Source organism: Cyclospora cayetanensis, unplaced genomic scaffold, assembly GCF_002999335.1.
Source record: "Cyclospora cayetanensis isolate NF1_C8 unplaced genomic scaffold, CcayRef3 CcayRef3_contig_18, whole genome shotgun sequence".
In the NCBI taxonomy this organism is placed as follows: Eukaryota; Apicomplexa; class Conoidasida; order Eucoccidiorida; family Eimeriidae; genus Cyclospora; species Cyclospora cayetanensis.
In genome coordinates this window covers 308,133-334,972 of record NW_020312125.1, presented here as the reverse complement: position 1 = coordinate 334,972, position 26,840 = coordinate 308,133, and the positions used below count along the sequence as shown (strand labels likewise).

General features: G+C 51.9%; 3 protein-coding genes and 1 pseudogene across 3 annotated transcripts; 3 read left to right on the top strand and 1 right to left on the bottom strand.

Moving 5' to 3' along the window:
- Window positions 1-621: 621 nt before the first annotated feature.
- Window positions 622-5,638, bottom strand: LOC113147295 (Holliday junction resolvase MOC1, chloroplastic-like). The gene is made up of 6 exons (XM_026337402.1): window positions 5,482-5,638; window positions 2,873-3,273; window positions 2,460-2,654; window positions 2,156-2,247; window positions 1,388-1,926; window positions 622-761 (listed from the first exon to the last, which is right to left on the bottom strand). Exons 1-6 carry the CDS (start codon window positions 5,636-5,638, stop codon window positions 622-624), a joined length of 1,524 nt encoding a protein of 507 aa, XP_026193187.1.
- A 2,038-nt stretch (window positions 5,639-7,676) lies between these two features.
- LOC34622307 (glycine, alanine and asparagine-rich protein) lies at window positions 7,677-8,973 on the top strand. Its single transcript, XM_026337401.1, has 3 exons — window positions 7,677-8,010; window positions 8,295-8,784; window positions 8,889-8,973. Exons 1-3 carry the CDS (start codon window positions 7,677-7,679, stop codon window positions 8,971-8,973), a joined length of 909 nt encoding a protein of 302 aa, XP_026193186.1.
- Window positions 8,974-16,988: 8,015 nt separating this feature from the next.
- Window positions 16,989-20,101, top strand: LOC34622309 (annotated as a pseudogene).
- A 4,496-nt stretch (window positions 20,102-24,597) lies between these two features.
- Window positions 24,598-25,498, top strand: LOC34622310 (heat shock 22 kDa protein, chloroplastic). The gene is made up of 3 exons (XM_022735479.1): window positions 24,598-24,663; window positions 24,842-25,211; window positions 25,392-25,498. Exons 1-3 carry the CDS (start codon window positions 24,598-24,600, stop codon window positions 25,496-25,498), a joined length of 543 nt encoding a protein of 180 aa, XP_022586850.1.
- Window positions 25,499-26,840: the final 1,342 nt, after the last annotated feature.

The following is a 26,840-nucleotide window of genomic DNA, read 5'->3' as shown; positions in this document are numbered from 1 at the left end:
AGGATCTTTGCATAATATATATGTATATATATAATATATATATATATATATATATATATAAATATAAATATATATATATATATAAATATATATATATATATATATATATATATATATAAGGCATGTAGTATATACATAAAAAATAAGTGCATTTGCATTAATGCGCAAGCAAGCTGTGGAAAAGACGCCTCATCGCGAGGGTTGTAGTAGTTGCAGCAGAGGCGCCACAACAAATGCAATGGGGGGTTACGCAGGCCTCATAGAAGAGGCTGCTCTTTGCTGCTTCGAATGCATGCGCAGTTGCATGCGCACATGCATGCGCACATACACACACAGATGTCTTCGAGGGGCAAACAAGAAATCCAGGATGTTTCTAGGAGTATTGCCGGAGGATATGCAGCAGATCAAAGCAGCAGGCAAGCACACAGCATGCGTCCCACTCGCTTCGTTTGCTGCTGCCGCTTGGCTTGCCAAAGGCATCCAGAAGGTGCCACACCACTCCCCCCATCCGTATCCAAAGGCCTACGTAAACACACCAGCAAAAGCAGCAGTAGGAGCAGCAGGGGTTTTGCTGCTGCATCTGAACGGCGCAAATGCAACTCTGTGCTGCCTCCATGAAGGTCAACACGTTTCTGCACCAGGGGCAAAAACTCTCTTTCTTGCTCTAGCTACTGCTGCTGCCGCGGGTGCTGTGTTGATACCTTGCAAATAGAAATGTATTCGCTTCGTGCATGCTGGTGCCAATATGCGCCCAGCCTTTGCTCATGCGAATCTGTGCGCATGCACACAATCCCTGTTTAACACGGTCCTTTGTGCAATGTTCCTTGATATATATATGTATATACATACATATATAAGTGTCGAATCACATATATGTATAAAGGTTTATATATGTAGATGAATACATATGTACATGTATATGCATATGTATATGTACATGAATATGTATGCGATATTTTGCGCTCGTATGTCTATGCTGCTGCGTTCCTCTCTGTAGAGAGAGATGAAGGAACTGGAGCAGAAGAGCGAGCGACAGCGGCAGCAGCAGCAGGAAGCACGTCTGCAGAGATGTAGTAGGGCACCTCAGGGATGACTTAGCAAGCTCATTCAATCCTGAGGGGCCTACAGTGGCTTTCACCTAGCTAGCTACACATCACGGAGGTGCGCTGAACCGCTGCGTTCGGCCCCGACAGTGTGGCTAGTCCACACTGTAGTTCGCTAGCTAGCTAGCTGCATGTCCTAGCTGTTTGGAATCCGGAATCCTAGGCAGTTTGGGGCTGTTGAGGCTCCTAAGGACTTGCAGGCCTCTTCGCTACCTCCTAAGCTTCCTTGGGGGCAAGAAAGGCAGCTAGCGGCATGTTTGGCAATCAGCAGCTGTCGCGGCTGCACAAACTCACCCCCAGACTTCGCCAGGCCGCCTCAGGAAGCTGGAGGGAGCGCTCAAAAAGCATTCCCACGGCAGCAGCAGCAACGGGTGCTTCTTCTACTGCTGCTTCTGCTTGCGCTGCTGCTGCAGCTGCTGCCGCTTCTCTCACTGCTGCGGCTACCCTTTCGGACTCAACAGCCGCAAGAGACCCCTCAAGAGCAGCACCTGTTGCTGCTGCTCTTGCGGTAGCTGCTGCTGCTGCTGCCTCTGAGGCTGCTGCTGCACGGTCTGCCGCAACAGCCGCAGCACAGGCCTCCGCAGCTGCTGCAACCAAGGAGGTATCCGAAGATAACCTCTCAGCGACAGCAGGGGAGAGGGGTGTGCTAGGAGAGCTCGTGGAAGAAGGAAGCATCAATGTCTCCTCCAGGAAGCTCAGCTGCTCCCCTGCCACAGCGGCAGCCGCAACGACAAAGTGGGCAGCCGCAGGTGCAGCAGCAAAATTCAGCAGGATCGGCTGGGGTAGCTGTAAAAACGGATGGTCTAGGGGCAGAGAGACTACTCTGAGAAGCAAGCAGCAACGACCCGGAGGTGAACTCGGTGGAGAAAAAGTCTCTGAGCGTGAGCTTCAAAACACGAAGTGCCTTTTGCTGCGTCTTCAGACTCTATGTGTGGCGAGTGCCTCCCTCCCCTCCTAACTGAGCAACACCCTGGACTGCGGGGGGGGGGGGGAAGGGGGGGAAGAAAGGGGAAAGAAGGGGAGAGAAAGAGGGGAATTCGAGGAAAGCTTGCCTGTATTCGAAGGCGTTGTCTGTGTACTTGGGAGAGTAGTTGATTCTGTAGAGATGACGATCTTCCAGACAATTCGCCATCGCCGATAGCACCTGCAGAAAGCGTTGAGCTTGTGTTTGCAACTCCCCGTGTGCATCATTTTGGGCTTAAAGGCTTGGTGGACGCATGCAATAGAGCCTAGAAGCGTGTTTTTTGCGGCGTGGAGGGGTGCCCTTCAAGGCGGGCTGTGCATTTCGTGAGTTTCGCTTGCTTGCCTACGATCGTGCAACCCGCGGAGCCGCTGGCTGCAGCACTGCGCACTTACGTATTTGGTAGCTCTGTCTCTGAGCTGCTGCTTGAGCAAGCAGTTCTCAATTTGCAGCAAGGGACTGGGGGAAGAATGAGGGGCGAAGGAATCGTCTGTATGCGCGCGCATCCGAGTCTTGAAAAGAGGCCAAAGGGACTCATTGGGCGACACAGGGGCTGCTTGTGCTGCAGCGGCAGACGCAAGAGCAGCTGCAGCAGCAGTAGCCGTAGTTGTTGCTGTCAAGTTACACACCCTGCTGGGGAGGGCTGCAGAATCCGAGGCTGCAACAAAGGGGCCTGCTCTCCTGCCTGCTGTTGCTGTTGTTGTTGCTGCTGACTCCGAGGTTTCTCGGATGCCGCTGTTTGTATCCCTGCAGCACAAGAATGAAGACTGAAGAAAGTCTGTGCTGACGTTGGTGCTGGAACTGCTGCTGTCGCTGCTGCTGTCGCTGCACATGGCAGTCCGTTCGCCGCTTGCTGCAGTGCTGCAGGCCACCCCTGGGGGGGCACAGGAGCAGCAGGAGTCTCTGCTGTGAGTGGCAGCTGGGTTGCTGCCGCTGCTGACAAGACAGCCAAGGCGAGGTGCTGCGTCTTCTGCTTCCAGGCAGCCTTTGCCGTGGCACCCTCCCATGTTGCTTTGCAACCGGGTTCTTCTTTTTGTTTGAGAATATTGGGACTCTTTAAATTTAGTGCTGCGCCCTTCTCGCGTTGTGCAGATTTGCGTGTCCTCTCATGGAGAGGATGGGTGTAATAATGTATAAACGGAGGGTTTATTTTGGCAGTGGAGGGCTTCAGCAGACACAATGGAAATAGCCACAGGGAACCCCCTGAGCCTTTCGCAGGCTAGACGAAAACGCACAAAGACAATACAATCAAGAAATGCCAAGAAACACAACCATGAGCATCCGTTTCATCCAAATAGACAGCAACGATGAGACAGCTCAAAAACATACACCCCACACGGGCAGCCACCCTGCTGCTCTCACGACCGCCACAAAGACCGGAAACCACGTTGCTGCTATTTTTTCACTCGCCAAACAATAGACAAGAACCAAAAAACACGCAATTATAAACACAAAAGACGAGGAAAACACAAGTGGAGGGAGGGCAGGCAGGGGCTGTGCGATGCGAAGGTCACCGCTGCAACAGTGGGCGATCCAGTGGTTACATGCAGTTACAACGACCATCCCCTCCAAAACAACCTACAAAGCACTCTTTTTGCCTGGACTGCGTATTTTTAGCTTTTTATTCGTACCGAGTCCAAATATTTCAGAAACCCTGTAGCACGCCTATCCGTGCAGGTGTTTTTACTGCTCGCTCGTGTTCGCATATTCTCTACACACCAACATATAACACCCGCTGAGACCAATTCTGCACGTACCCCCGCCTTCTCTTCTTAAAGCAATCGTGTTTCCAAGTTGTCCTGCAAACTACTCATCTCTGCCTGGTCTAGTACTTCAGCAGTCACTGCGTACGTGTGTTTCTTAGCCCTAGAGGCGTGAAACGATTAAATTTAGGCCTCCTTAAGGGGTCACTTTATGCCAGACTCAGAGAGCTATTGGGCGTTTTCAGGAGAACTCCTGCTCGCCTTGACCGCTTCCCTCAGAGCTCTCGGCATAACGGGAGAGGGAAACGACGGGTACGCGAGGCCGCAACCTCTGAGCACTCCGAGCATTCGGACTGAGTTGCCCATAGCATCTAGCGTACAGGCGTGCAACATTTTGCCTTGTCACATCACGCTAGCAGTGAGGTTCAGCTCATAATTACGCAAACAAAGAAATCAATTATTCATTTCCTGACTAACTCATTTAAATAGGCAACGGAGGAGAAAGCGGTTCAGTGTAAATTGCCCCACTACACCGGCAGTCGGAGCTGACCATACACTTAAACAGCCACTGCCTTTCAAGTTACATTGGTGCCGATATAGGATATCGATGTTGGTAGGCACACACGCTTTTGCTCAGAAAGCGAAGGGCTGACTTTTCTGTGTTCGGTACTGCTAGTCCATCGTACACCGCTACGTATGAGACAGCGCAGGTGTAGCAAACAAGAGGTTACTCCTTGGGCTCTTTCTCCGCTGTTATGTATCTTTAGGGTTTGACAAAAGTTAATTGACTGATTTGGCTGTTCGCATTTTGCTCTTTGAGAGGCGTAGACTTGGGGAGCTCAATGCTAGAGGGACTCAAGCTGTGTTCCTGCCCTTAAATTTAAAGTGCTAAACCGGCTGCGAAGGCTTGACGCACTCAGAAAGTGCGCAACGCTTACGATGCCTACCAACAACCCCTCATACGGGTGCGCTGTGGGGTTAGGGCACGGAGAAGGGAGGAGGAAGATTTTATGAGAGCATAGAGAATAACTTTCTTTATCTGAGGTTTGCAATTAAGTTGACCCAACGTGCTTTCCTTCAGAGACTCTAAGTAATTTTTCGCGCAAGAGACGAGCAGCCAAAAATGCTTCTCTGACCCCTGAAAGCCATCCTTTCAGGGGGCTCACTGTCTGTGCCCCTTGCCTTGCCGCTAATGCTCTGCACTTTTAGCATGAGGCTGGAGGCATTTTTTTATGCGCAGGCCGGGTAAATGTGATTTACCACTCACGGGGCCTCTCCCCTTGAACCTTTTGACTTCGAAGCGCCTCAGGGATTTTGGTGTCTTGCCACTAACATGCGGCCGGGTAAAAGACGCCACTTAGGTGTGCATGCAGCATTGTAAACAGACTAGCATAAGGCGCTTAGTGAGAAGAAGGGACTTCACAGGCTCAACAGTTGGTGAAACTGCCCCTTCACAAGTGGAGCTGCATCGAGTAGGGCACGGATTCAGGCGCTATCCGTAATGCTCATTGCCGTTGTCTCGCCTTCTTTCCAAGCTGCATACTTCCCTCTAGCTCTGCATTTGACTACGTGACGATAGCGCTATAATCCTTCAATCAGCTACAAAGCTTGAGCTACCAAGAAACAATGCATATGATCCGGTACATGGGGGTGCTGCCCTGGTTCTACGCCCGGAGAAAGAGCTTTAAAATGCATAAAAGGCCCAATGTCTTGCCTCGAGAGTTTTGTTCCATCTGCTCACCATGTCTTTGTCGACACGCTTTCCCCCAACCCTCCCAGCCACTATCCTGTTTCGCCTCCAGCACCAGGCAGCGCTGTCTCTGTAAGGCTAGCGTTGCTTCCAGGCAGCAATATCTAGGAGGCCTCTTCATTCTAGTAGAGACGACTGTCTAGTGAAGCCGTATTTTCAGAGCGTCCCCTAGCTGGTTGGCTCGGCTACTTTTCTCGGTTTTCTGTGGTGTACGCACGATGTATGCAATTTAACTAGCGTTGATTTGCTTAGATGGGTTCATCAAGACTAGAAAGCACAAAAGATGGGTAGTTCGTAGGTCTACTGGTGCGCGGCCCTTAATTATAAATCTCTAGTAGAACACGATCCGCAGCCTGATGCTTGCGGGATTGAATGGTGCTTGGAGGGGCTACCCGCACAAGGCTGATAGACAAAACCATATTCTTTACAGCAGCACTTTGACAAGCCGAGGCATGCTGCAGGCACTGGTGCAGGAGAGATATAACACGGCCACGCATTCCCTACATGTCGCTATTGCAACGTCGCGGCGGCGTGCTGTCTGGCTCCATATTCTGCTCTGCCCTTGTGTGGCCGCTACCTGAAGCAGTCTCATTAGGGGCATCTCTAGCTGTCTCCTAGCAGACGCGCTTGGCATCAGGGCCCTTTTGAGACTCTGCAGCCTCCCTACCCTGCACACGCCCTCCAGGAGGCGGGTATGGGTGGGGTTGGTCGATCTCCATATCTAGCCCAAAAGCCTTATGTGACAGCACATGTGCAATAAGGAAAACGCGAAAGCTGAAGAGAAAAGAAATGCGTAGTTCACTGCCGCAACAGACTCAAGATACCCTGGCCGACACTGCCTACGCTCTCTCCCTCGTAGTGCTCCCTGCCGGTCCCTTGACGCAGGTGCACCAGCAACAGCATGACTTGTGTGTATTTACCAGGAGCAGTTAGCTCTAAAAAGCCGATTCGTTTGTAAAATACGAAAGGGGAAGTTAACAGTCGTCTGCCTCAGCGTGACGGTAGACGCCTGCAGTTGCTGCAGTGTGCATGCGCCAGAGACATGGGAAGGGAAGTCTAAACTCGGGGGACTGCAGTGGCAGCAGGCCTCGCCTTCTTTTCACACAGGGAATAAGACTCAAATTTCGCCGGAGAGGCTCACAGGAGAACATGTATATATACCAAGCCTCGCACACCGCCATCAGCAACGATACGAAGGCGGGGTGTCACGCCTTCTACCTCAAGTGTATATGCACTGACGCCCAGCGGAAGCAGAACTTGCTGCAGCAGCATTGACTGCGCGCATTTCACCTATGGATTGTTGTCTCCTGCATGGCATTAGAGTACCCTATAGCAGCAACCGTTGATACTTGCGTCCATCAACAGCAGCAGCAGCGGTAGTATTGAATCCATGAGGGAACACACTCTTTGGTGCTGCCGAATACCAAGGGTTTAGCACTGCTACAAACGGAAGCAGCAGCAGCAGCAGCACATCGCACCCAACTGCGGAGTCTGTGAAAAGGTCACTGTAATTTCAGGAAGGGTCTTGTCAGCGATCGGAGTACCAGCACCTACACCATCAGCTCTAGCCACTGCACTGGCTGTGCAAAAGGCCTCTTTCTCGCTGGAGCAGCAGTAGCTGTGGAGGGGGACTAGCAGCATTTGCACCTGGATTTTGTGCGTGGGCGCATCGCTTTTACATGGGCAGCTGGCCGTGCGGGTGTGGCAGCAGGCTTCGAAATTCCGTTTCTAAATAAATATATATATATGTATTATAAATTTATGTAGAAACGGGGGGAGGTTATCCAGAGTTGCTGCGCTGTCTGTAGGGCTGAAGGAGTGACTGGTTTGTCTGCTGTTAGAAGTGGCGCAGCAGCTGCTGCCTCTTGGGCCGCAGTATAATTTGCACCTGGTGAAGCTGCTGCAACAAGAGTCTCTGTGCCTGCCTTTTCTCCTCCTTTTCCCCGTAATGCTGCCGCTGCTGCGGAGGTTCGTGCAGAGCAAGCACTACTTTCCGTGCCGTCATTTGCAGGCAGTAACCACGGCCTAAAAAAGACGGATAGCGGCACGCTGAGCCTTGTTTCTTGGCGCTCACCTCGTTTACCTGGAGGGAGGTATGCGTATTTACGTTCAACAGTCCGTCTGCGTTTGGCATCAGCTGCAGTGGCACCGGGTGCAGGATGGAGGAGTCTCCTCCGAAGCCGTGGCAGCAACAGCTGCAGAGGCCGCTAGCTCTGCCCTTTACCATGAGCAGTAGCAGTGGTGCTGACAGTCTCTCTCTGGCCCCTACTACGCAGCCAGTAGTAGCACCTGCCCAGCCTGACGGCAGAAGCAACACAGGGGTTGCGTTGTATGAGCAGCAGGCATTAGCTGGATCCGAAGGATCTGTCTTTGCAAGTGGCTTTGGCGCCGGTGGATATGGGGGCCCCCTTGGGGGGTACTATTCGGGTGGCTCTGGGTATTACGGGGGCCCCTATGGGGGCTACGGCGGGTGGAGCTACGCAGGCTATGGCGGTGAGCAGACTGCACAAATCTGTTGCAGGAAAAGCAGACTGCACAAATCTGTTGCACGAAAAGCAGACTGCACAAATCTGTTGCAGGAAAAGCAGCTGCTGCTTCGCTCCTTGATGCTGCCGCTGCGGTGCTCATCGGTCCGCCTTGGACTCTGCCAAACTGCTAGATTCCCGCAGAAGCGTTGCATGCAGGCACACCATAGCAGCAGCAGCCCCTGCAAGAAGACACCTGGCAACAAGAGCTTCCCGCCTTACCTTACCTTCCGTGTGCGCATATGTCTTCAGGCCCCTCCTACCTGAGCAGCACAATGGAGAGTCTGGCTCGGGTGTCTGCGCTTCTGCACGCCCAGGGTTTCTTTCTTGATCATATCTACTCGCACACGTCTCGGCTGCAACAGCGTGTGGTGTCTCTGCGCATGTGCATGCGCTCGCTCTCGGGTGCTGCTGCAGCTGCCGCTACAGCGACACGCGGGAGAATTGCCGAATACTTGCGTGGTGTCTATGTGAAAGCCCGCGAAGGCGCTGCTGCCGCTGCTACCACGGCTGTCGCCGTCGCTGTCGCTGCTCCCGATGTGCTTGCTCGGCAGCAGCAACAGCTTCTGCAGCAGTTGCTGTCGGAAGTGTGCCTCCCAGAGGATGAGTGCAGCACAGCCGACACCAGCAGCAATGGCAGCCAGAGCACCACTGAGGATGAGGACGAGCTCCAGCAAGGCGGCTGTGATGCAGAGGCGCGTTCTATTCGAGAGGCACTCGTGCAGCTTGTTAAAAGAATCAGGTGCGATCTTTGGCATCATGACAGAGGTATTATATGAAACAGCAGTAAGGACCTGCCGTTGCGCAAGTGACTTTGCCGTGGCTTTGTGATTTCTATTGCTGCAGGCGGCTTTCGCTGTTGTTTCTAATTTTGCTGGCTCTCAATTTAATGCTCTTCGCCAGAAGGCGGAGGCGGAGCAGAGGCGAATGAACTGCTCAGTAGTGATGGCTCCTCGGAGCCATCACTGGGAACATCGGCATCCAGCAGCCTCTTCGGATTCAGATAGTTAGGCTGTCTGCTTGCACTCGTTTAAAGTCTTTAACCGGAGGCGTGGGGGTCAAGGGGCCTTGCGAAGGCCTGCTGTGTCACCTCTTGCCGCACATTTTGATCGAGATGTTCCCCATAGCCGCGAGCTAGCGAGCTAGCTAGCAAGTTCGCTAGTTGGATCCTTCTGAAGTCTTTAAATCTCTGGTTACATTGTATCTGGCTACATTGAAAAGGTTGGGTGGTTGCTTGTTGTGTGGACATCTGAGGTACCTCGGCAGCTGTGAGCCAGAGGGGACAGCGCAATCAGAGAGCCCATAACCCTCACGTGCACGTATCATCTGACGGCTTAGGCAAGCGTGGCTAGCAACTCGTAGCGTCAAATGGAACGCAGCTTCTCTTTAAGGTGGAAACTGTGTCAATATGGACAGTAGATAGTCATTGGACACTTGCGCATATGCGGCGCATGGAATAGTGCTATCCGTCAGCATACCTTTCCGTAGACACGCACCCACGGACAAACGGTATTGATAAAATACAAGTGTTCTCTCATATGTGGTTAGGGGCTTTTACAATCAAACATTTCGGACCGTTGCTGTCTAGCTAGAGTATATACATATACATATATACGTATGTACAACTGTATGCACTGTAGCTTGACAGCAGGGGGCCAGTAACGACGTCTCTGTAGCTCTCTTTTGCTTCAGACACGACACAGGCACCCTTTACCCGTGTTTGCGCCTCCCTGCCCTTAACAGGGCCCGTCTAAGGGTCTCCCGTAGCCAGTTCGGGGTATGTCAATGGCCCAAGGAGGTTGAACAAGGGTCGGTGGGAAGTACCCTGCGGAGGGGCCCTCAGTCTTCTTCCTGTGCCGTAGCAGCACAGCACCAAAGCTCCAACTTTGCAGACATTACCGAAAAATATCTGTAGGGCTATTCCCTGCCACATCCTCTGCTTCGTAAGGTCGTACATGTGTGTGTATGTATGTATATGTGTGCGCTTCTGCATCCCTCCGTGGCAGTCTACTTTGCCCGGCAGTCTCTGCCTTGCATGCTCTGATCACTTGCGCTACAGTTTTTGCATCCAGGCTGTTTGTCATATGAGAGACCGAAAGCCGGCAAGGGAGGCAGCTAAATGCTGGAGGGGCTCAAGAGACAAACTTCGTCCGAAGCAAGAAGAGGCACAGGTGAAGAGGGCCGAAACAGAGTGTGGCTAAAGACTTATTTTGTGCCAACTAGCTACTTGCTTAGCACAAATATCTCTTTGCCCCTTTACATATAACTGTCCTAGCTGGCTCGCTTCCTCCTCCTACTTGGCATTCTTCGTGAGATATGGAATTCCATTGATATTTGCCGCAAAATCGCCAAAAGAGTCTCTAGTGGGGTCCTTGGCCCTTGCAGCAATCGCCAGAGCTTCTGGACTGTCTCTAAACAGAACTTGGTGCCTCACTGTAGGCACGTGGCCCCCATATCCGGAAGGGAAGTCGCTCTTGACGCACACCTCCAGCTACAGAGACACACGAACGCTGTGATTCAGGGGTGTATGCATCTCAAATGCATACGCGGAAAATAGGACCTGACAGCTAGCAAGCCGCTTGTCCCAATAAGGAAATACGCAGTGGGTAGGTACGATGTTCGTGAGTATGTATCGAGGCAGGCGTTTGTACTAGTGCGCAAACGAAACATATGACGCTTCGTGTCTAGAGTCATTGCTGTCCAAATACAAGTGCAACAACAATAGCCGCTGTGTCACCGGAGCCGAGACATAACGGGTGTGCGATCTTTCCCTCCTAACCAGTTGAGGACCTATGGCAATAGATATTGTGCAACTTCGCATATATGAAGGGTGCTGCCATGTTTAGCTGTAGTCGCGAGCGCGCGCATTTGCCGGTGGGCGTACAGGGGGGACTTTTCAATGTGCAAAACTTCGGCGCGGCACTGCGGCTCCAATCTAATTTGCCCGCTTGACTTTTGGTATGCTTCTGCCCTGATGTACCTGTCTGGATGAACCTCTATGTGCATCTGCCGCCGTAGTTAGCTGCCTTCATGGCCATGTGCTGCCCATATGTGCCACAGAGAATGTTTTGTGGCGCTGTCTAGAGGTGTAATAATCTTGAGGGGTAAAGTGGTGATACGCATGCGTGGGAGCCTGGCCCTATCCCTCTGCCGTACTTAAGAAGGTATTTATACCCAAAATTTCCACACATATGTACGTGTACGTGCCACTCTCCCGACACCACTTCTTCAATGAATTCGACTTGTAAGCGAGCACAAAATTTCTTTGGCGTGTTGTATATTTGAACAGTATAGTCTAAGCCGCAGCATAGCCCCATACTTAAGGTGTTTAAAGCAGTGCCAGTTTTAGGCTAGTGCACCATTCTGTATTGCCTCTACATGAAGCAGGCGCTCTTACCCCTTTGCACATATCGTTATAGCTCGTCCTGTACATATTTGGGTCTTTCTGCCGGCCTTGTTTATCGAGCATTCCATAGCCTCCCGGTACAGACAGCTCCATTTGCGAAAGAGCAAAACAAGGAGAGGGAGGAGGAACGAAACAGAATGGAGGTCCTACGGTTGACGTACCCAGCCATTAAGAGCTACCAAAGGAGAGAGAAAAATATACCTTTCACAAGCAGGGCCAATCAAGGAACCCCCAAGTAGCGCGCTCTCTAGAAATTATTTTTAAAACGCTGTTGACTTGGGGGCTGGCAACCGAGCGCAGACGGGCTGCACTCAGGTTTTTTGTAGGAACGCATGTATTGCTTCACTTTGGAAAGGTTGCTAACAGGAATCACAGAAAACTCCAATTTTGGCTCAGTTGTACGATGTAATTCTAGCGTGCTTCTCACCTTATTTCTGTTCGTTTTCTGCCCTTTCTCCGCATGCCCCCAGAGGAGTCAAGGGTCACTCCGTCGTTTACTCGCTCTCCCCATTTCAATGCTCAGATACAGGACAAATAAGCTTAAGAAAACAGTTTTTTGTCTAGTTGCCTGTTTGGTCTATCATTCACCAGGATGCCACCACCATCTGACAGGAAAAATTAGGGCAGGAGCTCGAGGCATAACAAATTGTCCCACGTTCCCCTACGATAGCAGTCATGAGATTCAAGGTGCGATTGACTTACTATACTACGTTGGCTTTGTGCAAATTGGCAATCAAGTGTGCCGGAAGTGCTGGCAGCACAACTCCGCGGGGTACGCATTTGCATGCTTAAATCTCTCCAATCTGCAGAAGCAGTATTTTAGGATAAAATTATTGCGGAATATAAAGCTTCCGCCCGCAGGACTTCGAACAGTAGGTTCTCCCTGCGCGAGCTTCACTGGGATAAAAGGCGTCGGGATAGACTTGTTGCTTTGCAGCTAGCCATGCATTGTCTATTTCAAGCCACTAGCCGCATGAAACTTAAGGAAACCTCAAAATAGTGAAAGCTGAAAGAAGGAGAAGCTTCTCTTCCGTACTTGGAGCGCACTGACCTTCCTAGCTGCGTCGTGCTTCATACATATGCCTGGCTTTGTTTGGCTTCACCCGTTTGCGAGAAGAAGAGCGCTTGCTTTTTCGTGGAAGCTGTGCTGCCGCTGCTAAATTTTATATGTTAAGGACTTACACTGGTTGTACGGTACACGAGTGCAAATCCTGGCCCAGCTGTTTCAACTGCCGCTTGTACCTTCCTGTGAAAGCACTTCAGGTGCTGTGGCTTCTGACAAGCTTGCAGCGAAAAACGACGCTCGGTGTTGCAAGGGGGCTAGAGTCTCCAAGGAAATATGCTCAAATATACTCACATGCACATACGCATATGCGAGGAAGACGACGCAGCAGCGCTGGATCTTCTACTAAAGACGACGAATGAACGATTGGGCAGACTCGAACAACAGTCTTTGGACTAATACACAGCAAATGCACCTGGCGGGGTTCAGACTCTTGCTGTTGCTGCTGCTGTAAGTGCTGCTCAGTAACTTCTTGCCTTGCACACTGCCATCTGTGCAATCTTTCGGCGTATTCTCTGTGTATGATTAGTGCATGGCTGTTCCTGTGACCCTACCGTAGCTGCCTGTCGCACCTCGTGCCATGCCTTCCACGATTGTTGCTACTGCCGTCCCCCTTACGGAGCACTCACCGCAGTTGATTTCTGTGCACTAGCTGCACAAACTTTCGTTATTTGAGCTATACTCCAAAGATGAATAGAGTTGGACCGCTCCTCAACGCATGTGCCGTGAGAGAATGGGCGCGAAGGCATATGTTAGTCTCTAAATCTGGAGTATTTGCTTTTCCCCGCTAAAGCACTGTATGTGCCACCAGGACGAAAGCCTACTGGCTGCACCATTGACGTAGTAGCGTATGAAGAACACTTTTATGCTCTCCGGCGTCTCTTTAAAAAAGGGTCTATCAGCATGTTTAACCCGCTGGCTCATATGAGCGGTTTTGACGACAGCAATGCCTAGCTAGCGTTGGTGCAGCAGCTGCTGCTTGTGCACAGTAGCAAGACCATGTGTATGCCCAGGCCCAATCATTCTTGTACCACATATCTGCCTTAAAAAGATGCATCAGAGTCCTGAGTGTGGTGCCCGAAGGATATTACCTTTCTGGCTTGTCGAAAGTTGACATCTGATGGTGGTGGCCTGCTTTCGTCCGCAGCGAGCAACGGAGGAACTTTAATTCTTATAAAGTATATTCCAGGCGGGGAGAACATGCTAGTCATGCTGCTAGCGAAGAAATGATAGTAGTTATTGAGAGGGACGGGGGAGAAACAAAAGCTGGAAAGGGAGGGAAATAGCAGAGGCGAGGAAAAAGTCCCACGTCGATGATAGAGTGAAAGCCACACACACACACACATGCATACTTCCAGGATACCTAAACACAAAAGTTTCTCACGCTTTGCAATGATGTATTTTTGAGGGCTGCTAGCCACCTGCCACGACCCTGGGGAGTCGCTTCCTATGTTTGTAGCTGTCTTGCAGTACGTGTCGTATGTTTTCGCTATCTCATTTAGAAAGCTTGAGAACACCTATGTACCAAACATTATCCGCTTTACGAGGCGCTATTTTTTGTGTAAACACGGAAGCAGACCTATCTGCTGCATTATTTGCAGTGTTGTTGCTGTAGTGAACCTACTCTGCTGCGGAGGATGAGAGAAACAGGGCAACTTTTTGTCTAAAGGATTTGACTACGCGAAAACCAGGCCAAGCATAATGAGTTAGTTATTCTATTTCTTGCCATTTGAACCACTTAATTTCCGGGTTAACTATTTCGTTCAATACCTAACGAACCCCCAGACACCACAGGCTCTGTGTTGCTCTAAACCCCCCTCTCGCCACCGCTCCCCAACAGCCACCCCGCGCTACACCAGCGGCCTCTCCTCTGCTCGTTCCTTGTGTTTCTAAGATACTTTTAGGCTTCGTTTTGTAGCTGAGGCGACAGCAGCAGCGGTGATAACGTCAGCGTCTGTCCTGCTCTCCCCCCAAGTGTTTAAGGGCCATACCCGCTGGCCACCAAGGGCCTCACTGCCCCCTTGAGAGGAGGTCCATGAATACAAGTCCTCGTGTCTCCGCCTCTACAGCCTGAGACTCACTGTGCACTCTCTAGGGCGCCTATCTTACCACTCGTAAACTCCAATATTCCCACCGGCCGTTCCCAAAACAGAGCGGGAGGCAAAACAATGCCTCGCGTTGGGGTCAGCGTTGCTGCTGCCGCTGCCGCAGCAGCAGCAGCAGCAGCAGACAAAACACCGGGGGCGTCAACAGGCAGGCCGAGGAGGACTCGCAAGCAGCAGCAGCAGCAGCAACAGCTGCAGCAAGAGGCGCAACAAGACGAACTGCAGCAGCGGCAAGAGTGCAAGGCTCTGACTCCTCAGCTAACCCCCATAGAGAGACGTCTCACACGTTTGTTCATTAGAGGCACACCGACAGCTGCCACTGCGAGACAGGCACTCCCCAGCAGCAACAGACAGGGGGCCTCCTTCCCGTCTCCACGATGTGTCGCAACCCCCGTTAAACACGGCTGCAGCAGTGCTTCTGGATCCCCTGTCTCCACGACCAAGAAGGGGGATCCACTGAGAGGTCGAACAGCAACTGTTTCTGTCTCTGCTTCCGTCTCAGCCACTTCTGGCTCGCCTGTATCTGTTTCCTCCGTCTCGATCTCGTCTCCCCTCACGCGTAGACGCTCCGGGAGTGCAGCACTTCGCCATCTTGGCCGCTCTCCGCCGTTCAATGAAGCCGCAGCTTCCTCCTCATCGAATTCTCCTTATTGCGCTTCCCCTCTAGACTTGCCCGCCGTGTGCAAAGGCCCCCACAGCAGCACCAACGGCGGCAACGGCAGCAGCAAACACAGCGTTGCCACCTCTCCTTCTAAAGGCGTCAGGTCCTTAGCCGTAGTAGAGAAACATCGCGGTGAAGAAACTGCCTGGAAAAAACAGGATCTCGAAGTGCTGTATGCGCAGGCTCTGCAGTGTCTGCGGCCCTCTACTGCAGAATACTGCGGCTGCCGCGAAGAATATGCCAACGCAGTGACAGAATTCGTTTCCAAGTCAGCTTCCCAAACCGCATGCCTGCCTCCCTTCCCTCTCCTTCCCCTTCTTGGAGGGGGAGGTATGTATATATATATCTCTGCTTGCGTATCAGTCCCTGCTCTGTGCCTTTGGTGTGTGTATCGCTCTCTTGAATTTCTCTCCTCTCTGCTTGTGCATGTATCTCTCTCATAAGCCTCCCTCCTCTCAGCTTGTGTATGAGTGTGTGTGTGTGAGTGTATCTCTCTTACGATTCTCCCTCCTCTGTGCCTTTGGTGTGTATCTCTCTCATTAACCTTTCCTCTCGTGGTAGGTGTTGATATGTGCCCCTTTCCTTTAGGCGCTCTGTGGTAAGGGGCGGAAGTCCTCTGCAACTTTTTCTGTGAATTTGTGCGGCTTCTCGGCGGCGTATCCTGTGTTTTTTTGTGCTTCATTCGCTTATGAGTCATCCGCAAAGCCGCGCGCTCAAACCTAAGCCTCTTCCTTTTTTTCCAGTTTTGTCCTTGCACCAACCCCGCTTTTCTGCAAGCATCCGTTCTGTTTTCCTAGGCACGTGGCAGAACAGAGAGGCGGCCTTTTATATCTTTGCGGTCCCAGCGGCGTGGGGAAGACGTGTCTGGCACGTTATGCGCTCACCGAAGCACTGAAAGAAACGAAGGTTGCTCAGACGTGCAATAAACAGGCAAGTCCTTAAGCGCATACTCAGGAGTTCACCACCTGAGGGGCCGGCGCTTCCAGCTGAAAGGAGCTCGGTAGAGAGACAGCGACACTAGAGAGACAGAGAAGCACGACGTCATTTAGGAAAAGGGGGAGGAAGGAGGGGGGCAGCAGCAGCGGCAGCGGTGGTGTTGACAGGGATGGTGGATAATACGGGGAAGCAGTCGAGGGTCAAAGAGAGGCAGGCAGGCAGGGAGGGAGGGCGGCATGCATGCAGGAGAGCTCGCACAGAGAGGGCAAGGGAGCTAAGAAGGTAGACTCAAAGTCTCTGAGGCAGGTGCATCTGCAGATAGATGCAGCACTTGTTGGAAGAGGAGCAGCACGATTTTGTATGCGCGAGTGATGGAGGCATTGGCACATAAATTAAAGAAGACGGGGAAATGAAGCGCTCCGCATGCACGGGAGGGCAGAAGCAGCCGAGAGGTTTGCACATATGGGTACCTGGATATGTGGATACGGATATATAGCATAGATATAGATATATCTACATATATGCACATATGTATATATGGATGTTCATATTCATAAATATGCATGCGAAGGCAGAGAGAGGAGGCAGCAGGAACGAGGGCCTCTAACAGAGATGCGGGCAGAGCGATAGGATGACACGTGCTCTTGGACTTGAATGCACCAGCAGCAGCTGGTAGGGGATGGGTTGACTGCGCCTTACGTGTGGGGTCGCTTGCTGCTGCTGGCTTGTGATCGTCTTCAGGTAGTGACAGTGTCTTGCGCTCACCGAGAGAGAGATGTGCAGCTCCTCGCAGAGCTGCTCTGCCGCATTCTGGGGAGGCCTGCTCACCACAGCATCATCTACAGGCACGTTGGGGGATGGAGCCGTAGAGGCTGCAGTTTTTTGGTGTGATCGTTCTTCTGCAAGTCCCCATGCAGCACTTGAAATTCAGGCACAAAGCACGTACAGTTGGGAAGGCACGAGCGTTTGTGTGTATGTAAGTGTGTCTATGTAGATGTGTATATATGTATGTATATATATATATATTAAAATGTATATATATGTTTGTGTATGGCTGTAGGGAGCTGAGAGAGCGTCTGCAGCTGCAGGGCATTGTGGGGGCCGCCGAGAAGTTTACAGAATTTTCTCGCAGAGCACAGAAGCTTTGGTAAGAAGGCTGCACTCATTTTTTCAGTGTCTGTCGCTTCCCCAGATATATCTTAGGCTCCGTGTTTTTACAATAATAACCCGATGGACGCGTGGCCTCTGTATGCCTACCAGGTGACACATTCTTGAGGCCTTCTGTGCGCTTTAAATGCTTCCTCTCTGCAGGCTGTGCTTGGTTGACGAGGCAGACTTCCTGGTGACAAAGGGGCAGACGCGCGCAGATATGCGAACTTCGAGCAGCAGCAACAGCAGCACGCAGCAGCAGCAGCAGCAGCACGACGCCCTCCTTGCCCTCGCGATTGCAGCAACTCATCCCCAATCCCGTATTCTGGTTGTTGGTAGGATACATCATCACGGCGCCTGTTGCAGCGGACAGTCGCTGCAGTCAGCGCAGCCGCGTGCCTCCCTTTCGGTAGCGCCTTGTCTGCGGCAGCAACTGTTACGTTGCGTCATCGCGTGCGTATGTGTTTATGTATGGGAATGTGTATGTATAGGGGTTTTATGTATGTGTAGGTGTTTATGTATGTGAATGTGTATGTGAATGTGTGAGTGTGTATGTGAATATGTTTGTGGGTGTGTGTGTATGTGTGTGTGTGTGTCTATGTATGCATTTATGTGTATGTAAAAAATGTGTTCGTATACGGATACGTCAATGTATGTATGAATATGTATGTGTGTGTGAATGTGCATGTGCATGTGTATGTGCATGTGTTTATGTATGGATATGTCAATGCATATATAAATATGCATGTGCATGTGTAGGTATGTGTATGTGTATGTGTTTATGTATGGATATGTCAATGCATATATAAATATGCATGTGACTGTGTTTGCGTATGGATATGTTAATGCATATATGAATGTGTATGTGAATGTGTATCTGTTTTTGTATGTGTGCAGCCATAAGTAATAGCACCGAACTTGCAGGCTATCTGTCAGGCCTACGGATAAGGGCGCTTGTTGTATCCCCCTACACCGAGAAGGAGATATTGCAAATTATAAACACCCGGCTGGAAACTGCACGGAAGCAGCTCTTGGCGCAACGCACGGTTCCTCGGGGGGCCTCCCAGGGGGCCCTAGGGACGACCCTGCCGCCGCTCTTCGCTCCGGCTGCACTCTTGCTTTTTGCCAGGAAGGCTGCAAATTCAAATGGAGATATTCGCATGGCGCTGAGCGGACTTTGGTGCGCATTGCCTTTCACGCGTAGCAGCCGCCTGTTGCAAAGAGCGACAGAAGCCCCCTTTATGTTTGCTTTCCCGTGCGGCCGACAGTTCTGCATTCCGTTCGTCTGCATGCGTGCCCTTATAAATTGCGCCTTGCTTCGCGCGTGCAACTGCGTTTCTGCTTCGTGGGCTGCCTCTGCATGCTGCTCGCAGTCGGGCCATAGAGGAAAAACTGACGGAATTCCAGGCAGAGGCAGCAGCCACGGAAGCGACTGGCAGTCAGGGTTCTTCTTCTGCCTTCGCTGAGGTACCCACCTCCCCCGTTTCTGCTGTTTCGCGAGAGAAGCGTCGTCACGCCTCCGTGGAATTCCTAAGAAGTGGCAGCACCAGCCCGAGGAGTGTAAAAGGGGCACCTCCTGTCCACGCGCAGCAAAAGCAGCAGGCAGGCGGTTCGCCTAGCACTTTCTTGGCCCCTGCATTAGACACTGAAGGGATTTTCTTCAGCTACACATCTCCTCCTCTCGCCAAGGCTCCTCGGCGAAGCGAAGGCGGTCAGTGTGTCTCATCGGCCCTTCGGAAAAAGCCGCCGATCCTGTCTGCCCTGGAGACGGAGCTCTCGGATGTGGATGCTCCCCCCACACTCCTGTCTCTCTCCCGCAGCGTCGCGGATGCTGGAGGTACGTCAGGCTGAGTTTGGGGTGGTCTGTGTCTTTTGCATGTCGGGTAGCTAGCTTGCGATACGTTTGCAAGCGGTATTTGGGGAGGCCGTAGGCAGAGGAGGCTCTGGGGGCATGTCTGTCGGATGGTGTGCTGCAGAAGATCAGCACTCGAACAACAACCCCGAAACACCAGGATGCGTCACCGAAGCCTTAGAGGCCACTGCAGGGACTCCTCAGAGTTTGTGCAGCACGGCTCCCTCTCCCGCCGCTGCAGCGGCTGTCTCTTTGACCCCTGCTGTGGCAGCCAAGCAGCAGTTGCGACTTCTCCAGAAGAAAGTCGAGGAAGCACCAGCATGCAGCGACGGCGGCCCCTGCAGCACTTGTGTCGAAGGTGCAGAGACTGCTGCGGGCAGCCGCGAGTCTCGAACGGGCACCGATGCAGCGGCAGCTGCAACAGCAGCTGTTGCTGCTGTTGCAGCTGCTAGATCTCCCCTTCTTTCTCCTGCCCTGGGAGACGAGCAGCAGCTGATGCCATGCTGCACTTTAGAAACTCTTCCAGCGGGTTTGCTGCTGCAGCATCTACCCCATTCGGAGGCCTCCAGCCGAACTCGCCGAGACAGTACCTGCAGCAGTAGCTGCGTCTCCTCACAGTCTCTCAGGAAGGGCTTAGTGGGCCTGAGGGGCCCCCGTACCCTCGGGGGCCGCCGGCGAGGGGCGGAGGGGGCCCCTCTCGGGGCCTCGGGTTCAGGTCCGCGGCGTTCTGCGTGCAGCGTAGGGGGTGAAGAGAGTGGTGGGGGCCCTCCAAGTAACGCCGGGGGGGCCCCCCTGAGCAAGAGGGCCTCCGAAGTCATTGGAGTGGGTGTAATGAGTGCCAAAGCCAGCGCTGTCTACGGCCACGATCAGCAGCAGGTCGTCAGTAGAATTCAGGGGCTTCCGCTTATGCAGAGAGTGTACCTCTTGGCAGCCTGCCGTTCCGCACAGAAGAAGCTGTTGGATCGATCTGCTGCACCCGCAGCAGTCAATGGCCATGGATCCGCAGACAGGAAGAGCAGCGGAGCGGCGATTTCCTCCCAAGAGAGCAGGTCCTCTCAGACAGAGAACATCGCCCCTTCGAACAGGCCGGCAGTAGAGTCTTGCGGTGTGCAGATATCCCTTGAGGAAGTTGAGGTAGGCGTCTTCCTCACAGACAAAGAGGCCTCTCCGAGGGTCTCCAAGTGCCGTAGAGGGATGCTGCGGAGTCTGTTTTCGGCCCACAGTACTCCGAAGCAACACCCCTTGGTCTTGGTGAACCTTTTGCGCGTCATGTTGCGCACTTCAAAAGGCCTCGAGGCTCTAGGGGTCTCTTGAGGTGGCTCCCTCTTGTGGCAGCCTGCTCGGCTCGCTTTTGTTGCCTGCTTCTCCGGCTGCCTCATGTTAAGCCTTCCTTCTCTCTCGTTTGGTCGCCGTGATGATTCTGTGTGGTGCTGCTTACTCTGTCTGCCGCTTTCGCCTAGAGTCCCTCCCCCTTCCATGTATCAATGTGTTTCTTCTTTCTCGTGCCGTTCCGTTTCTTTGCATTCCCCTTTGTGCCTAGTTACTTCCATCCTCTCTTTGTACCGCCTCTCTTCCCTCTGTATCTCCCGCACAATGCACTTGCGTTGCCGCTTTGCGTCGGCGAGGCGAGTCAGGGGCCCCTTTGTCTCTTCCTTTGCTGCCGCAGGCCCAGTACGCCCTCTTAGCCGAGGAGCTGCCTCACGGGTATCTCCTGAACGGGCAGATGCGTAGCAGCTGCTGGAAGCATGCAGTCGAGTCGTTTGAACAGATGGGTCTCATGGTGGCTGCGGGCCCTTCGGGGGCCCCTGCGGGGGCCCCCGGGGGCCCAACGCTGCTCGGGGGAGGCGGCAGGGGGATCAGACGGCCCAGAGCCAGCTTAGGCGGGTTCGGCGGATTTGGTGGGAGAAAGAGTGCTGGAGCTCTGAATTCTATTTTTAGCGCTTCACAGACAAAAACGCAGGTAAGAAATCGGGATGGGAAGTGGTCTGTTGTTTCTTGACCTTGCGGGTGCCTAATTGCTGGAATCATGTGCGGAGTTCTTCTTTCCCTCTCCAAATGCGCGTGCAAGAGCCGCTTACTGTGCCTCTCACTCCACATTTAGGCCACATCTGTAGGTAGATCCCATCGATATAGAGATGAACAGAGAGGCTTCGCCTGCTTCTACTTCTCGGCCCTCCCTCTATATGGTGGCATATACATTGTGCGAAGGGGGGGGACCTAGCGTGAGTATGCATATTGCGTACACAGCTCCTTCCACCTTCCCCCTTACCGTCTCAGCAATGTGTTTCTCGCTCTTTCCCTGTTGTTTCCTGAGGATCCACACAGTGTCTATTGCTGCCCGGCTCCCCGTGTCTCCTTCCTATGCTGCAGGCCTGGGAGCTGCAGCTCTCCCCCGCCCTTGTAGAGGCCGCCATCAAACGCCTTCAGCCGCAGCTCATGGGCAGCGATATAGAGGGACACTTCAGTAGGGGCATGGAGGCGTAGCGAGCCCATGGCGGCGTGTGCCTCTTGTGCGGGATGATCACTATACGTTGATAGATACAAGTAGAAGGGACAGGTCGGGGCCTCAATAGCCAGTAGTAAACACCCGCTGAAAGGCGCTCTTCTTTGTAGCTCCAACTCACAAAGAGACCCCTCCCTAGCTTATGAAATATACCTCCTACATTCGGCTTTTATGGTTTCCTCGCGCCTTCGCCTCCCTGTAGCTGCAGCCTTGTTCCTTTGGCAGCGGCCCCTCTCCACCCCAGGCAAAGAATGGTGCGTGCTTTTGATGGGGTAGTTTTTTATTAGTCCCTTTGTGGATTTCTGCATTTTCGTCCTTGAAGGCTCCGGTACGCGGAGTGCAGAAAGGCTGCAGCAAAGGCATCTGTAGAGACTTTGCTTTGGGACCCGTAGAGAACACAACACAGGTTATACTGGGGTAGTAGGTTATGTGTCTGTCTTTCCGCGTGTTTCATCCCACTGTTTGTAACTGTTCCTCCTGTGTTGCATTCTTCATTTAGACGGCAGTCATTGCGCTATACAGTGTATATACAGCTGAGGGAACCTTGACGAGGCCTCATTTCCCCCTTCCCCCCAATGAGGGCCTCTTGAGCCTTTTGGAAACTGTGGCTGTTTGCTTCTTCCCGCCACCATTTCAGCCAAAAGGCTCAACCCTTGTCACGTATGTGTCTACACTCCTTTCTTCTGCTATTCGTCTGTCTTCTTATTGGCAAGCAGGCGCCCCCTGGTGAGGTCTCTACAAACATGGCAGAGGCCTTTCTGTATAGGACGAGTAAAGGAAATTCTTAAAAAGGCTTTCGCGATAAATCACACTTAACTAGTGAACAGATAAGGTTGTATGTTAGTGCAGCAACAGGTCTCCATTTAGGTAGCATATATCACTCTTTGTCTCAGCTCTCTATTGTGTTCCCTTCTGGGCCTGAAAGACCTGCTCAGTTTAAACTTCGTGCCCCGCACTCTCCTTCTTCGTGCAATAGTCTCACCGCTTCTGCCTTGTCTGTCGCGTTTGCAAAAGTGAATTTTGTTAACATAAAGTTGGAAACTGCGGTGGGACTGTAAGGCCTAGCCTTGCGCATTGTAGTCTGCTGCCAACTTGCATAGGGATATAATAGCAAATGTTGGGTGGGTTAGTGGGGGAGACCGTTGCACATGGATACACTGTGAGTCGATGTGGAGTGGTGGGCATGCTCTGTGGCGAACCAGGTTACGGTCCCACACAGTTATTGGTGGACTAGCATGCTTTTTATCGAATAAGTTACCACTTGAAGGACTTAAGAGCTGCTATTCGATTTTCCATAAAAATTATATCCTGTGGAATCTCCTCGAACGTGGACTGTGCGGCCACCATTTTAAGTACGTATACTGTTCGGATGATGTAGGGGTTTCGATCCCGGCTTCGCTTTCCCTATAAGCTGGGGTTCGATGCTGCAGGAAACCGGAGGATAAGGTTGTTTCGATAGTGGTAGAAAAATTTACCTCAGCATACATTTTGCTATTTGATTGCGGATCGGCGTATGCGGACGCTTCGTCGGCGGGTTGTCACAGCCCACATGCAATGGGTGCTTCAGATCGCTCATCAAGAACTGGAGACACTTGGGAAGTGTTTTAAGGGTGTATTTTGCGGCTAATGTGTGTGTGTGCACACTTAAGGTGGTGTGGTTCGCCACCTAAGATGCCACTTTGTGTGAGGGAGGGTCTTGTACGGATCAACTATTGGGCTGCGGGAACCTCATATCCGACTGTCTAGCCAGCTAACCTCTATAATCCTGCTTCGAATGAGCCGAAACACTGTTTTCAGCCGTGCAAAAGTCTGGTAGCATACATCCAAGCAGCTTCATAATTTCCTTGTTGCAGCGCAGTGCATCCCTGGTGCAGTCGCTAGAAAATTCCTGCAGAGCTTCTGGTAAAACAGTGCCCAGCCCACGAGAAGCAGTATCAAGCGCCAAAGATTACATTTATAATGCACATGCAAAAACGTGTGACCTGTAGCTGCAATTTTGCTCCCCGGGTACCCCCCACAAACAGCCAACCGGCTGGGGGGAGCAATTGTAGGCCCATGCGGAGCTGCAGCGATAAAGCAGTAGTTGTGGAAAACAGCGAGCCGTCTATTCGAGTTGAATATCACACGGAAAATGGGAGCTAGGGGGGAAAGATGCGGAAAGAGAGACAAAAACGGGCATGCAGAATTCCGGAACCCCAGCGTCGTCTCGCCCCAGCGATGCAGCAGGCCCGGTACTCTGCGTGCTCTTTCCCTGTTGATGAGCTTTAGTTGTTGATTACCTTGTCGTTCCTTGGCTTCCTCCTACAAAATCGTCTTGACTACGCTCCTGTAACAACAGGCTAGCGCGTAAGAGTCCTATTTCTTGAGGCCCCTTGACTTCAGCCAGCTTCTCGGCTTCGGTCTCAGCTACGTATGCTTCTCTCCCGTTTCCGCCCTCTTTTCTCCCATTAGCTGCAATAAATGCAGATTCATATTCGATATAAGCATGCTATGGTATAGACTGCTCCTTTCATCGTTGCAAAGGATGCACTTTCGCTGAATGGCATCTGAAGGCCAGGCTGCTCCATTGGTCATTCTTTGATCTTTCTCCGCTCGGTGAACTTCTGGCCTTGGGGTGAAAGCAGAGTCTTATGTTTCAGTTATGCGGTGTATGTATGCACAAACAACCTCCGCATGTGCCTTGGCGCCTAGGACTTTGTTGTAGCCTGGTCGGCTACCACGGAGCGCCTTAGTGGTCCTCGCCTTCTATTCGTCTCTGGTGCATTCATGATGAACCACGGGCACACCGCTTCTATTCAATTAAATTGCATGATGGGGATCTTCGGGGAATATGTGGGTGCTTTGCTCAGGTTATTCGCATATCGCAGTTTGCCACCTGAAATGTGCGACTGCTGCTCTTTTGGTCCCCCGTTGGACTCCGATGCTGACCAATTGGTCATCGAGAAGGTAAGACAGAGGCATGGCAACGTCATCAATCTGTGTATTTCTGGGCCTTAGCTTTGCTTCCGTCCGTTTGCTGTATCCAAACCTGCAGGTGTGGTCCCAGTTGACGTTTTCATCCCGCTGTGTGTCGATCTGCAATTTTCTCTTTTTTAATGGTGTTTTAATTGCCTTCGATTCGCAGATGATTCCGTCAAAGCCAGGAAAGCTTCAGCCGGCCCTCCCCTTGAACGAAATACAGGAGATTGCACCTCCTGACGACGTGAAGGCGAAGGTCACCCTTGTTCCCCCGATCGATATGTTCTTTGACCCCAAGGAACAAGCCATAATGCTCCTCATGGATTTACCGGGAGCCTCGAAGGATGATATCTGCATAGAAATTGGAGAGGGTCTGCTTTCTATTTGTGGGCCCCGGTCAAAAAACGAGCTGAAGGAAAGATTTGGGGGCCAGCTGCACATCATGGCTCACGAGCGACAGACAGGATATTACTGCAGACGTTTTCAGCTACCAAGCAATGCCAATGAAGACATGATCTCGGCGCAATTCAACGCGGGTATGAAAGATACGGGGTTAGGGGTCTGCAGACGTTTCATTGGCTGCTATATATGCGCTTTCGTACGCGCTGCTCAGGGTTCAGAGGGGAGGACCTTGTGGCAGTTGGGCTCCTTGCGATTTTCGGAGGGGAAAGGGGTGAAGGAGAGAGGTGAGTTCTTTTGCTGTGCGCTATACGCAGGGGTTTTGGAGTTGAAGTTCAAGTGCGTGCAATGGCACGAGAGGAGACGCGTTGATATTGGAGTTATTCCGGGGGAGAAGCCGGAAAAAAAATCGATTGGGAGGTAGATAGCCTTTTGGCTCTGTATCCTAGGACAAGAACGCACCCCGAAGATGGGTGACAGCGGCAGCAGCAGCGAGGCTCCATCCTCATTGCGCCCCGCATGGATGTACATGGCTTTTCGGGTCTCCCTTAAGGGTTGATCTCTCTGTCTTTGGGGCTGCATGGGGTGGGCAAACACCAAGCGAATGCGCTATATATTTACAGCAACCAAGTCTTTTTCCCTTTTCCTTCTCATTCCCCTACCTTTGTACTATCTTGCTCGGCTATTTGTACTCACGTCTGTGCAATGAATCAATAAATGCGGGCACTGGCGCCTCAAGCATTCCATTTTGTAACAGATTCAGACAGTGCAATAATACAGCAATAATCCTGTCAGGACTGTTCAGTGGGAGTACTACCTCTTGGTGAAATTTTTTTGGGGGCTACACGCAATCTATGTATGTACTGGAGCTCACTAAGCCTGATGCATAGGCCGTGGACAGTAATGCTCCTAGGAGCAGCGACAGAAAGACTTAGAGGCCTCTGACACTGCAGGTCGGATACTGTTTTTAGCCTGTTTATAGGCCATGAGGCAACCGCGCACACGTTAGTAGCCCGAGGCCATAGGTAGTACGAAACGCTCGAGGGCAGGAGCGATCGCTGCCCATGTGCCAAGTAGGAGGTATGAGGCTATGTATGATTAGATTTAGCGCTTTAAAATACTGCAATCGATTGTCCGAGGCGAGCTGACCGCAAGTTAAATCGGCACAAGCTGGTGAAAAGATGAAAGATATGCACCTTTCAGAGGAGAACATTATGCTTGAAAGGCAAAAAAATATAGTTAAGGTCAGCCGCACAGGATCTAGGGATCAGGCATAGGGCTTACGATTTATGTTCGCAAAAGGGCTCACCTATTGGTGACCTGCCAAAGGGATCTGGGATGTGTTTCGTGCTGAAGGACCACTAGTTTGATTAGGACTATGCAAGTGGGATCTTTCGAGGTACATATACGTGCATAAAAGCCCACAAATTAGCTCTTTAGACGAGATGACTTCTGATTAGGACCTCAATCGTCACGGCTTTAGGCCCATGGCTTACGGTTCTGCCGGCGCCCTGAGCCCCTCGTGGGGTTGCCGTTACTAGAGTTGGGGCTCGTCAGATCGAAGAGCCCTGAGCATGCAGGGGGCATGCAAAGATGGCTTGTCGCTTTGTATAATAGTTCAAAGGAAATAAATATACTGGCTACTTCCTGTTCTGTCTGACAGGTCCTAGGGTCACCGGATGCGCCGATCCCCCAGCAGTCTCGTCTCTGTCGGAGTAGGTGCGTCGGAGGCAGAACAGGGGATAGATCCTTCGCATGAATGCAAT